The 13,036-nt window shown below is 36.5% G+C and overlaps 3 protein-coding genes across 3 annotated transcripts; all 3 read left to right on the top strand.

Annotated features, from left to right (window-relative positions):
• The first annotated feature begins 1,377 nt into the window (after positions 1–1,377).
• Positions 1,378–6,176, top strand: LOC9301806 (beta-D-xylosidase 1). Its single transcript, XM_002865686.2, has 6 exons — positions 1,378–1,991; positions 2,564–2,845; positions 3,993–4,162; positions 4,245–4,342; positions 4,438–5,196; positions 5,294–6,176. Exons 1-6 carry the CDS (start codon positions 1,572–1,574, stop codon positions 5,887–5,889), a joined length of 2,325 nt encoding a protein of 774 aa, XP_002865732.1. The 5' UTR covers positions 1,378–1,571; the 3' UTR covers positions 5,890–6,176.
• A 435-nt stretch (positions 6,177–6,611) lies between these two features.
• LOC9301805 (putative glycine-rich cell wall structural protein 1) lies at positions 6,612–8,418 on the top strand. The gene is made up of 4 exons (XM_002865685.2): positions 6,612–7,108; positions 7,194–7,618; positions 7,794–8,019; positions 8,110–8,418. The coding sequence occupies exons 1-4, from the start codon at positions 7,030–7,032 to the stop codon at positions 8,226–8,228; spliced, it is 849 nt and encodes a 282-aa protein (XP_002865731.1). The 5' UTR covers positions 6,612–7,029; the 3' UTR covers positions 8,229–8,418.
• A 1,198-nt stretch (positions 8,419–9,616) lies between these two features.
• Positions 9,617–11,663, top strand: LOC9301804 (protein trichome birefringence-like 4). Its single transcript, XM_002865684.2, has 5 exons — positions 9,617–10,282; positions 10,361–10,556; positions 10,641–10,837; positions 10,913–11,071; positions 11,150–11,663. The coding sequence occupies exons 1-5, from the start codon at positions 9,816–9,818 to the stop codon at positions 11,508–11,510; spliced, it is 1,380 nt and encodes a 459-aa protein (XP_002865730.1). The 5' UTR covers positions 9,617–9,815; the 3' UTR covers positions 11,511–11,663.
• Positions 11,664–13,036: the final 1,373 nt, after the last annotated feature.

Genomic DNA, 13,036 nt, shown 5'->3' with positions numbered 1-13,036 from the left:
ATAAATAAGCTGTTCTGTTGGAAATGTCTAATAATAAAAAGACCAACAAATCAAATAACAATTCGGAAAAGAAATAAAGAAGTGTGGGCAACATGACTAGATGCTTATTATTGGCCTATTTGGTGGAGAGTCGATCGATACTCGAGACCCGTGACAACCTTCTCTCTCTGTCTCACAGCTTTATTAGGTCTTACGTTTCATTTTTTTTTATCTGTATTTTACTAAATGTGTAAATGTTTCTATATATGTTATGATAGAAGAATACATAATTATTCTTCTTTCTGTTTATTTATTTGTTTCCAGTAGATCATCGCCTCGTCTGACCACGACCTTGTTCGCGTGGTTTGTTCCCATGCCTATGCATCTAAATTTACTTTTCTTTTATAAATGAAGAGGAGAGGACTGAAATTAAGATTAATCTTCAAATTAAAACTGCAAAAAAAAAAAACGTGTATTATATTTTGCCATTTGAAACGTTTATAATTATCATTCATGACTAAAATATATAATTGGATATATATATATATAATTGGAGAACTCCATTATAAATCTTTCAAAAGTTTCATATAATCTTACATGCCACCAAAAGTAATTTTTAAATCCCACCAACTAAATATTTATATCGAGATTATATGAAACTTTTGATTACGAAACATTGATAGTTTACCCCCAAGGCCCCAAATGTTTTGTATAATTAAAATTGTTTTGAGAATTATAATTTATCTAGACAAATATTTTATGTCAAAACTAACAAAAATTGAAGTAGTTTGTTAGCTGTATAATGGCATGCAAAGAGCGAGTTAAGATTTAATTAAATGTATATTTGTAATATGTAACACTAAATCCATTAAACAATTAAATGAGCTAAGTTTTAATATATTTTTTAACTAGCTTTAGGGGTTATGCGGATCAGCGGATGTAGTGGCGGCGGTGGGGGACGAGTCCAAGCATGGACATGACTGGAGGCTACGGTAGGTGGTTTCAACTTTCAACAATATATAATTAATTAACAACAAATGAGTCTTCTTTAACGTTGAAAAAAACTTAACAACAAATGAGTCTTTAACGTTGAAAAAGTTTAACAGGTTAATTGACGTGTTGATTAGTTGTTATATATGATAAATATATTATGTTATTAAAGCAGATTAAAATGAGACGTTGTGCGGGTTCAAAGAATCATCATCTCACTGGTATTGCTTTAGTGTAAATATTGACAAATGTATAATCACTGAGAAAACGTAAAAATAATGTTGAAGGAAAGAAAACCAAACTGACGCTTTTGAAAAAAGGGAAAACAAACTATTAAATGTTTTCAACAATTTTATTTTCTTTTTCTTCTTTTGAGATATATATCTTATTTGCTTAACGTGTCCAACTAGATTGTTTTATCTTTATCTTATTTTATGTTCATAACAAGAGTCTCTTATCCCTTGTCATCAATTTTCGCCGAAGACTTCTCTATAAATACCACATTCACTTTCTATCACATGAAAACTAAAAAACACAAACATCACATGTATACACACATATAGTTACAAACACACATACACAAAACACAGATATATATAAACATGTCTTGTAATAATAAACCATTATTAATCGGCAACAAAGTCGTCGTTATACTTGTATTCCTCTTATGTTTGGTTCACTCGTCAGAGTCACTTCGCCCACTCTTTGCATGCGACCCGGCAAACGGGTTAACCCGGACGCTCCGGTTCTGTCGGGTCAATGTACCGATCCATGTGAGGGTTCAAGATTTGATCGGAAGGCTCACGTTGCAGGAGAAGATCCGCAACCTCGTCAACAATGCTGCCGCCGTTCCACGCCTTGGTATTGGAGGATATGAGTGGTGGTCCGAGGCTCTCCACGGCGTTTCCGACGTTGGTCCTGGCTCTAAGTTCGGTGGTGCTTTTCCCGGCGCCACCAGCTTCCCTCAGGTCATCACCACCGCAGCTTCTTTCAACCAGTCTCTATGGGAAGAGATCGGACGGGTGAGGATAATTTACGGATATTACTTTTTATATACATTTTAAAAAAATAAAAAATAAGAGACTACTAAATTTTATGATATCTCTACGTGAAAAAACGACATCGACATCGTAGCGGTCATACACTAGCGTTTGATTAGTGGGACGTTCTATATTTAATATATAAATCTTGAAAAATATAATTCACTTGAATTTTATCTGACTACGACATGAGTCTATCGAATAAGTCAGAAAGAGTTAGTAAAAATCCAAATAACGATATATTTTCCTTTAGACATCAAATCCAAAACCAATATATAAATTTATGGGTTAAACCAAACTTTGATTTTATAAACTTTATGATATATTACGTGTATATATATATATATATATATATATATATATATATTTTTATGTCAATTAATGACGTCTATATAAATTAATATGATGATGGGCAAGCTAGCTATAACCAGTGAATATAAAAAATAATATTTTTTAACATATGGTTTATATATGAAGAATATTTATACCTTTCAACAAAAGCAAAGGTATGTGGAGAATATCTTAAAATTGACATGATTTAAAATGAATAAAAGGTGGTGTCTGATGAGGCAAGAGCTATGTACAATGGAGGCGTGGCCGGTCTGACATATTGGAGTCCAAATGTGAATATATTGAGGGACCCACGGTGGGGCAGAGGTCAAGAAACTCCCGGAGAAGACCCTATCGTCGCTGCAAAATATGCCGCCAGCTATGTCCGGGGACTTCAGGGCACCGCCGCCGGAAACCGCCTTAAAGTCGCCGCATGTTGCAAACATTACACTGCTTATGATCTTGATAATTGGAATGGCGTCGACCGTTTCCACTTCAACGCTAAGGTAATATTATTCACCTTAATAACTATTAGATTTGTGTGTTTTGAACTTTGAAGTTTTGACCTCATGTTTAATTTCAACTTTATATTTCCACCATTCATTTGATGCTAAACTTCTTTTTGTTTGGTTTAAAAATGCTAAAACTCTTTAAAATTTAGATATTCGACATTATATATTTATAATTTTTGTGGAAATAAGAGAACCCGTGAGTCACTTTTTTCTTACAATTTAAGTGGTTCTTGATTTAAATCAATTTCAAATTTCATTTTCGTTATCAAGAAATAATAAAACAAAATACTTAATTTTTTGCTTAAACATATAAATAAACTTGCTCGAATTAGAAAGCTCTACTTTATGTCGTTTTCTATTAGTTATAGCTCCACGTAACGAATTGGATGTGACTGAATATGCGTTTTCTTGTTAATAAGGCCTTTCGTCTTTTATCTTGTTTCATGACTTCATTCGTTAAATCCAGCAGATAGCTTAAATCTAGATATATCTCAATCGTTAGTCATTAGTTATTTATAGTTCCGTAGAATATGCGTCACTTCGTAATCTTGCAAAAGCCTTTTTTCATCCGACTCAATTGAAATTCCTTGTATGAGTAAAATATGTATAGATTTGAATGCATGTCACAGTCAGATACAAACAAAACATTTGCCTAATATATATAACAGCTAATTAAGCCAATAGACAGCGTGACTTAGTGATGTGTCATATGCATAGTCTCATGTAATATTGGTGGAGAATCTTATCCTTATTGGTTCATGTGGACCAACTTGGCCCAAGCCCCTTGCCTTTTATCTTGTTCTACCATATACGTTAAATTAAATTATACTAATATAGAGATAGCTTAATAGGTGCATGTTCGGTCCTAAGATTTTGGGACCTCAAAGGCTCAAACCTAAAAGAAATTTGTGATCCGTTAATAAAGATTATATAAATACAACAAAACTTGATCTAGTGATTTTTTTTTACAATTTTTTTCAAAGAACTAACAATTTAAAAACTTATACAATTTTGGGATTAGTATCTTCAAGCTACAATTATATTATTTCCTAACAATCATTTTTTACTAAAATGGTGAATTATTCAAACTTTTCTTAAGAATTGGCTGTTTGTAATATTTATGATGGATTATTGGATTTAGGTCACCCAACAAGATTTAGAGGACACATACAATGTGCCATTCAAATCATGTGTTTACGAAGGAAAGGTCGCGAGTGTAATGTGTTCGTACAACCAAGTCAATGGAAAGCCCACATGTGCTGATGAAAATCTCTTAAAGAACACTATTCGTGGTAAATGGCGTCTCAATGGGTAAGTGTTTTAAAGTCAACATAATCAACGGTTCATATCAATTTGACTCATAGACTAATAATAACAATGCATACGTATATAGGTACATTGTCTCAGATTGTGATTCTGTTGATGTTTTCTTCAACCAACAACATTACACTAGCACTCCGGAGGAAGCTGCCGCCGCCTCCATTAAAGCCGGTTAGTTGTTTTCCTCCTCCGTTGTTGATGTTAAATCTACTGCATATGGACCGTTTGATCAATTTTGACACGAAAAACATCGTGTCGTTTTTCAGGTTTGGATTTGGACTGTGGGCCGTTTTTGGCGATCTTCACGGAAGGTGCGGTGAAGAAAGGATTGTTAACGGAGAATGACATCAATTTAGCACTTGCTAATACATTAACAGTCCAAATGAGACTTGGTATGTTTGATGGTAATCTTGGGCCGTACGCTAATCTTGGGCCACGAGATGTTTGTTCTCTGGCCCATAAACATTTAGCCCTTGAAGCAGCCCATCAGGGAATTGTTCTTCTCAAAAACTCTGGTCGCTCACTTCCACTCTCCCCCAGGCGCCACCGCACCGTCGCCGTGATTGGTCCAAACTCCGACGTCACTGAGACTATGATCGGAAACTATGCAGGGAAAGCATGTGCCTATACGACGCCGTTGCAAGGAATTTCAAGATACGCGAGGACACTTCACCAAGCTGGTTGTGCCGGTGTGGCGTGCAAAGGGAACCAAGGATTTGGTGCGGCTGAGGCAGCGGCGCGTGAAGCCGACGCGACGGTTCTTGTGATGGGACTAGATCAGTCTATAGAGGCGGAGACACGAGATCGAACTGGGCTTCTCTTACCGGGTTATCAACAAGACCTAGTGACCCGTGTGGCTCAAGCTTCTAGAGGTCCAGTGATTTTGGTTCTTATGAGTGGTGGACCAATCGATGTAACCTTCGCTAAGAATGATCCACGTGTTGCTGCCATCATTTGGGCCGGGTATCCGGGTCAAGCGGGTGGAGCTGCCATCGCCAATATCATCTTTGGTGCTGCTAATCCCGGTACGTAGCTGCTGATAATGATTTGCTTTCTTTTAGACCAAAGTAATGAATATTTAGCTTTGATTAGTAACATTCAATATTATATATCTTATGATAGGAGGAAAACTACCAATGACATGGTATCCACAAGATTATGTGGCTAAAGTGCCAATGACGGTAATGGCCATGAGAGCATCCGGAAATTACCCAGGAAGGACATACAGATTTTACAAAGGTCCAGTGGTGTTTCCATTTGGGTTCGGTTTAAGTTACACTACCTTCACTAATAGTTTGGCTAAAAGCCCATTGGCCCAACTATCAGTTTCACTCTCCAATCTCAACTCTGCCAATGCCATTCTCAACTCTACATCACACTCCATCAAAGTGTCTCACACCAACTGCAATTCGTTTCCGAAAATGCCCCTCCACGTGGAAGTGTCGAACACCGGTGAATTCGACGGAACACACACGGTTTTTGTCTTTGCCGAGCCGCCGAAAAACGGAATAAAAGGATTGGGTGTGAACAAACAGTTGATAGCGTTTGAGAAGGTTCATGTCATGGCAGGGGCAAAACAGACCGTTCGAGTTGATGTTGATGCTTGCAAGCATCTTGGTGTAGTGGATGAGTATGGAAAGAGGAGAATCCCGATGGGTAAACATAAGCTGCACATTGGTGACCTTAAACATACTATTTTGGTCCAACCACAACTTTGAGGGAGGCATATAAAAAACAACAAATAAGGAAATCATTTTAACAAAGTGGATTGGTTCCTCTTATATTATATAGCGAGATAGGTTTATTTTCTTGAGAAATTACGCAAGAAAAGTATGAATCTGTAAAGAAGCACCAAAGGGTTGCTTCTTGGTTGTGTGTTTGTTTTTTCTTTTTCTTTTTTTGGACCAAAGTTATTGTAACTTGTGGCTCCCAACATAAGAAATACAAGGAGCCCTTGTAAAATGTTGAAACTAAAGATAAATGAAAGTAAATGTTAAATTTGATATATACTGGATCTTTAGAATATATATATATATATATATATATATATATATCGAAATTAGAAGAAGAAAAAATTGATATATACTGGATCATCATTCTCATGTCTTTAAAACGAACAAAACACTCTGTTTATGGAACACTCTGACATATTGATAATCTTGGAAAATGTTATTATTTAATTACTAATGCCCTAAAGTTCGTTGTGTGTGTTTTTCCTTTTCTGTTTTTGTCTATATATGTATTACAGTATTAGTTTCTCTTAGTATTTTTTCTACAGGCCTGTTGTTCGACGAGGAGTTTTTGGTTGGACCTTTGGGCATAAGTCGTAAATGACTCACTCGCGCAACTCTATAGGTTCATGGAATGGTGTGAAGATGTTGGTGTGGTGGATGAGATTTATTTTAAAAGTACATTCATTTAATTTATATTGAGGTCACTTTTAGGTTAGGTTTGAATATGTATTTAAGTTTTTTTTTTGTTTGGTTTGAAATATGTTTTTATGTTAGTTACTTATGTAAATGCTTTCAAGATCCTTCTTTGGCTATAAAACAAAAAAAAAACACCTTCTTTCGTGTCGGATCTTGAGATCACTTTTAGGTTTGATTTTACTTTTCTTCCTAATTAGTATGGTTTAATTTCATGGCAGTCAATAAAATGGTTTACAATAGGCAAAGTAAAAACATAGAGGGGGTTGGTAATGACTTTTACTCGGCTGCGACAAAATTCTCATCTGTATATTTTTAACCCTATCAAGAAACTTAGAGTCTATTACTTGCATCACAAGTCTTGAAAATTTCCATAAACACTTAACTAGAATTATATAAGAAGGATTTACTAATTCTTGTAAACTCTTAGCAATGGCGTTTTCATTTATCAGAGAGCTCCGGATCTCAGTGACCCTTGTCGTTTTTTTCTTCCTCTTAGTTTCCTTTCAAGGTCAGTCGTTCATTTATACACACCCATATATGTTACTTGTGCTGCAGGATTTTGTTTACTTCATTTAAGAATGTTAATATTACAGGGAACACTTATAGTGAAGAAGATGATTCAGAGGCAGGAGGTGCAGGTGGAGGAGTTGGAGGTGGCGGGACAGGATTTGGCGGTGGTGGGACTGGTGTGGGAGGCGGAGGGACAGGCGGTGGTACTGGACTTAACGGCGGAGGGACAGGTTTTGGCGGAGGAGGAACAGGAGGATTAGGCGGTGGCGGTGGTAACGGAGGAGCAGGAGGATTAGGCGGTGGCGGTGGTAACGGAGGCTTTGGAGGAGGAGGAGCAGGAGGATTAGGCGGTGGCGGTGGTAACGGAGGCTTTGGAGGAGGAGGAGGAGGATTAGGTGGGGGTGGTGTTAACGGAGGCTTCGGAGGAGGCGGTGGCGGCGGCGGCTTAGGTGGGGAAGGTCCACCGGAGATAGTTGCCAAAGCTTTGGAATGTTTAAATGAGAAACACGTAATTAAATCTAAAGCTAGTTACTTGCAAGACAAGCAAACTGCGAACTAGTTTAAAAATTAAAAATCCAACACTCAATCTAATATTATTTATTTATAACTTAACTTCTCATCCTTGGGTCTTGGCTATTTTTAATTGATTATAATTTTCACTTAAACTCCCAAATACAATGCAGATATATAGAGAGTGCGAAGAAACATGGAGGCTAACGTTAAACGGAGACCTAAATATTCCGGTGGCGAGTACGGAGGAGTTCTGCGAAGGACCATGCTTCTCCGAAACACATTTGGCTTTGAATTGCATTGAAGACATTATTCATCACTACAGATTCTTTAACAGAGCAACAATTCACGACATCCGTGAAACCCTCAAGTCTGGCTGCAGCTACGGACCTGAACGAGGTTTGCAATTCTTTAGACCGGTTATTGATCTGGTTTAGACCGGTTATTTCGTTTTCTTGTTTAATGTTAGGTTAAATAAATTGTATGCAGGTGATTTCAACGTTTTGGAACATATTGAAGCTGAAGAAGAAAATAGAAGTGAGAAGATAAAGTCAAAATCTGGACCGTTGCTTGGGACTGTGTTGTTCACCATTGCATTGCTTCTCTAAGACTTTTCTTAATTTTTAATTTTAGCCATTATCATATATACATATATATGTTGCTTATCTAATTAATACAATAAATATAAACCGATCTCTTTGTATACTCTTTAAAGAGTACTTTTAAATAGTTATGTAGATGAGTTAAGTTTGATGTGCAAATAATATTATTACTATATTACTAGATGAGATTCCTTAATTTCTTTTTGCTAAGCGAGTAAATATCATATGAAATGAAAATGGGTTGGATTTACTTTGTTGATTACCTAAAGTTTTTGGTTCCTTGGCAAAAAAGAAGAAAAAACAAGGAAACAAAAATGTTTCTCAAACACAGATTTTCTTTAACTCAACCACAAACTCATTAGATTTCTGAAGATTTTTCGATGACGTCTTGGGTTGATGGAAGTGATGATCTCATGGTCTACAGTTTTGAAGATGACGGACGGCGAATGACCTGGGAGTTATGGAGAAGATTGTTTCTCTACTTCCAAATAGCATAAATTGTGGCCTGAGCAACAATATTTCTGATGATATATGGAGAAGAAGCGGTGCTTAACTTGATCCAAGACCAGTGCCGATCCAGTGTTCGGAAGGCCCTACTCAAGAAATTTTTTTCTTACCCCCTTTTAAAACACTACTTCATAATACTATTTTTCCTTTAACTTCAAACGAACGAAACAGAAATTCATACATGCAAAAAACATAAAACATCAAAACCAATCTCCAAAAACCAAGAACAAAATCATATTCAGAAACCTCAATGAAAACATCCTTAAACATCCTTAAAAATCACAATCACATACTTCTGTTACGTTTTTATTTTGATTAATTTAGTAACAAAAAAAAAAAAAAAATTGGGCCGTAAGCCACCGCTTATATTGCTTAGGTCGTGGCCGGCTCTGGACCAAGACAATATGCTTTCCTAGTGCCGGAACAGCACATGGAGCAACCTCAATCTAGCTTTGGCCAAGCTCCAAATTGTTCTACTGAATCCACAAGAAAGAAGGAGACAAATTCCAAATTGTTTCCAATTGCACAGGGAGCAACCTCAATACTAGATGAGATTTCTACCAAATTGCACAGGGAGCAACCTCTTAATAGAAAGTTCTTTATCAAAATTTCTCTACTTTTTTTTTCAACCACGCAACTTTAATTAAATACTTCAGCATGCCAAACAATATACTTGAAAATAGGAGACAAAAAGTTTATGTATGACCCTAAGAATATATCCTTACATGGCAAACAATATACTTGTTAATTTGAAAGAAAAACTACAAAACCGATTTCTAAAATAATAAAAAAAACTTGAAAGTATCATCAACTCAAAACAATCCATCGTAATTCAGTTTTCTATTTCGAAATTTAAAATTTAAGTACACACTTAATTCTGCAAGTTCACACATAAGTACAACTTAATTAGTTTTATACAAAATAAAACACGGAAACACAAGAAAATAAAAATAAAAAGTGATTTAATTTTCAACCGTTGGATCTCTCTTTTCCCTCCAAAGAGATCAGATCATTAATTGATTTCTTTTTCTTTCTCCCAGAAAACAGAGAAGAAGACGAAGAACAAGATCGTCGACGTTTCTTTCAATGGCGGATCTAAAGAATCTCTTCCTCATCACGAAACATCCATCAACAACACAAATCTTCTTTACGTCTCTCTTCTTCATCTCTCTCTTCCTCCTCTCATCTTCTTCTCTATCCGACTTCTCTCCATCGCTCATCGTCTCTAGCTTCACCTCTCGTCTTCTCACAGCAGCAAACTTCTTCTCTTCTCCTTCTTCTTATTCTTCTTCTTCCTCTGCTTCAGACACAACTATGTTTCTCTCCTCTGTTTCTCCCAGAAGAATCAACGAGCCAAAGATTGATTCGGAGACTAAAGAACTCACTTCTTGCGACATTTTTGATGGAACTTGGGTCTTCGACGATTCTGAACCGGTTTATCTTCCTGGTTATTGTCCTTTCATTGAAGATAAATTCAATTGCTTCAAAAATGGTCGACCTGATTCGGGTTTTCTCCGTCATCGATGGCAACCTCATGGATGCTCGATTCCAAGGTCAGTTCTTGTTCTCGAGTTTATTACGATTCTGCCATTTCCTTTTGTGACTCTGTTTTCGTTTTGGTTTCTGTTTAGATTCGATGGGAAGAAGATGCTGAAGATTCTGAGAGGGAAAAGAGTTGTTTTTGTTGGAGATTCATTGAATAGAAACATGTGGGAGTCTCTGGTTTGTTCACTTAGGTCAACATTGGAAGACAAAAACAGAGTTTCTAGGGTTTCTGGAAAACAGAGTAATCTTCATAACGAAGGCTTTTACGGTTTCAGGTTTAAAGTAAGTGTATCACAGAACAGAATCTCCCATTTGGTTCTTTGGATAATTTCTAGTTTTGGTGATGAATTTTGATATCTTCTTTAGGACTTTGAATGCTCTATTGACTTCATCAAATCACCATTCCTCGTTCAAGAATCAGAAGTTTTAGATGTATACGGCAAGAGAAGAGAGACACTGAGACTCGATATGATTCAACGATCGATTAAGAAGATACACAAAAACGCAGACATTGTTATATTTAACACTGGTCACTGGTGGACTCACCAGAAAACCTATGAAGGGTATGAAACTATGATGAACAGAACCTTCTTCTTTGTTTTCGATTCGTAGCTCTTAACGGGTTTTTCGATTTTCAGGAAAGGTTATTTCCAGGAAGGAAATCGAGTTTACGAAAGATTAGAAGTGAAAGAAGCTTACACAAAAGCTCTTCATACATGGGCTGATTGGGTTGATTCCAGTATCAACAGTACTAAAACCAGAGTCTTCTTCGTTGGTTATTCCTCTTCACATTTTAGGTCTGAATAGGTTTCTTTCAATCCAAGCAACAGAGTTTACGGTTTAGGGTTAGTTTTGATTCTGAGTTTTAACTGCAGAAAAGGGGCGTGGAACAACGGAGGACAATGCGATGGAGAAACAAGACCGATACAGAACGAGACATACACAGGAGTGTATCCATGGATGATGAAAGTTGTGGAATCGGTGATCTCGGATATGAAAACGCCTGTGTTTTACATGAATATTACGAAGATGACTTGGTACAGAACCGATGGTCATCCGTCGGTTTACAGACAACCTGCCGACCCCCGAGGAAGTACTCCTGCAGCTGGAATGTTCCAAGATTGTAGCCATTGGTGCTTACCTGGAGTTCCTGATTCATGGAATCAGCTTCTCTACGCTACTTTGCTAGTTTCACATGGTTCCTTGCCTGACAAGTCACTTGGAAGTCTCTTGTAAAATTGTGTTTTACTTTCTGTCTCTGTAAATTAGCCATTCGTTTGTTGATATTTGCAAGCTTTGTTTTCCATTGGTCTTCTAAGAAATTTAAAATAGAAAAGTTTGAAGTAAATAGTTGTGTACCAGTTTAGAGCCCTCACCATTAGAATATTTAAGCTTTTGCTTCATTTTCTACACAGACAGCTATATACAATAGTTCCACTGATAGTATGCTGATATTTCAATTAGTAGATTATTTAGTATATTATTATATGCTCAAATTATAAAAATTATTAAATAAAATCAATAAAAAGAGGAATTGTTAGATAATTAAATTATGGGTTTTACTTAGCTAAATAACCTTGGTAAATAAAAGCTTGTGAAATAACTTAATTGGTCGATGTTTAAAAAGGGAGTTATCCTCACATAACTCGTTAATTTTGCTGATATGATGTAATTATTTTCTTGTAAGAAAACTCCATTAGTTAAATTAGTGTGATTATGATTTTTTTTACATAGTGAAAATAGTTGTAGTCTTGTATATGTTTTGTGTGTGTGGGTTAGGCCTGAGCAAAAAAAACCAAAACCGAAGAACCGAACCAAACCAAAAAGGAGTTTCGGTTCGATTATGGATATCACTAAGTATCCGAACTGATCTCGGTCACATTATCTATTGGATATCGGGTAATAAGCGAACCGAATCGATATCCATGGATACCCGAATGAAACCAAAAATGTTTGGTCAACTCCTTACAAACCTACATTTAAGCCCAATATATTTTAATTTGTCCCAACCCCTAACCTAATAGATTTTTTATTTATAGTTTAGGTATTTTGGTCCAATATATTTTGGTCCATTACATTTTTGTCAAAAAAAAATCGGATATTTAGGTACTACAGTTCTTTTTTGGGTATATATTTTGGGTAATATAACCGGAACCGAACCGATACCCATTAGAGTTCGGTTATTCGTCGGTTATTTTTTCTAAGTATCCGAACCAAACCGAACTAACAAGTAACCAAACCGAACTGAAACGAAAAACCTCTGATTCCCTTATGGATCTTAAGAGGCTAAAACCGAATAACCAAAGAACAAAAAACTGAAAGAACCGAATGCCGATGCCGTGTGCGCCCGCAAGACTCAGAATATACCATTTTCTTTTTCTTTTTTTTTTGGTAATCGATAGGAGACAATGTCTCCTATGCTTTATTAATGAAAAAAATAACTTACAAACGAATATTACGTGGGTACGCAACCCCATTCATATCCTCTAACAAAACCGGCTTAACAACATCCGGGCAATCAATAAAAGAATGAAAACCAAGCGATAAAGAGAACGCATAGTTCGCTAATCCATCGGCAAGACGATTAGCTTCCCTATACACGTGAGAAATACGGACTATCCAGTCCCTCGATAAGAAGCCATAGCACAGACGTACTAGGAAAGACAACGAGTGAGAATCACTAATCCCCGCTGTAAGAAAACCCACCACCAACTCCGAATCAATCTCCAACTCCAACCGAGTTATCTTACGATCCCATGCAA

Source organism: Arabidopsis lyrata, assembly GCF_000004255.2.
Source record: "Arabidopsis lyrata subsp. lyrata unplaced genomic scaffold ARALYscaffold_8, whole genome shotgun sequence".
Classification (NCBI taxonomy): domain Eukaryota; kingdom Viridiplantae; phylum Streptophyta; class Magnoliopsida; order Brassicales; family Brassicaceae; genus Arabidopsis; species Arabidopsis lyrata.
This window is presented reverse-complemented; position numbering and strand designations above follow the sequence as displayed.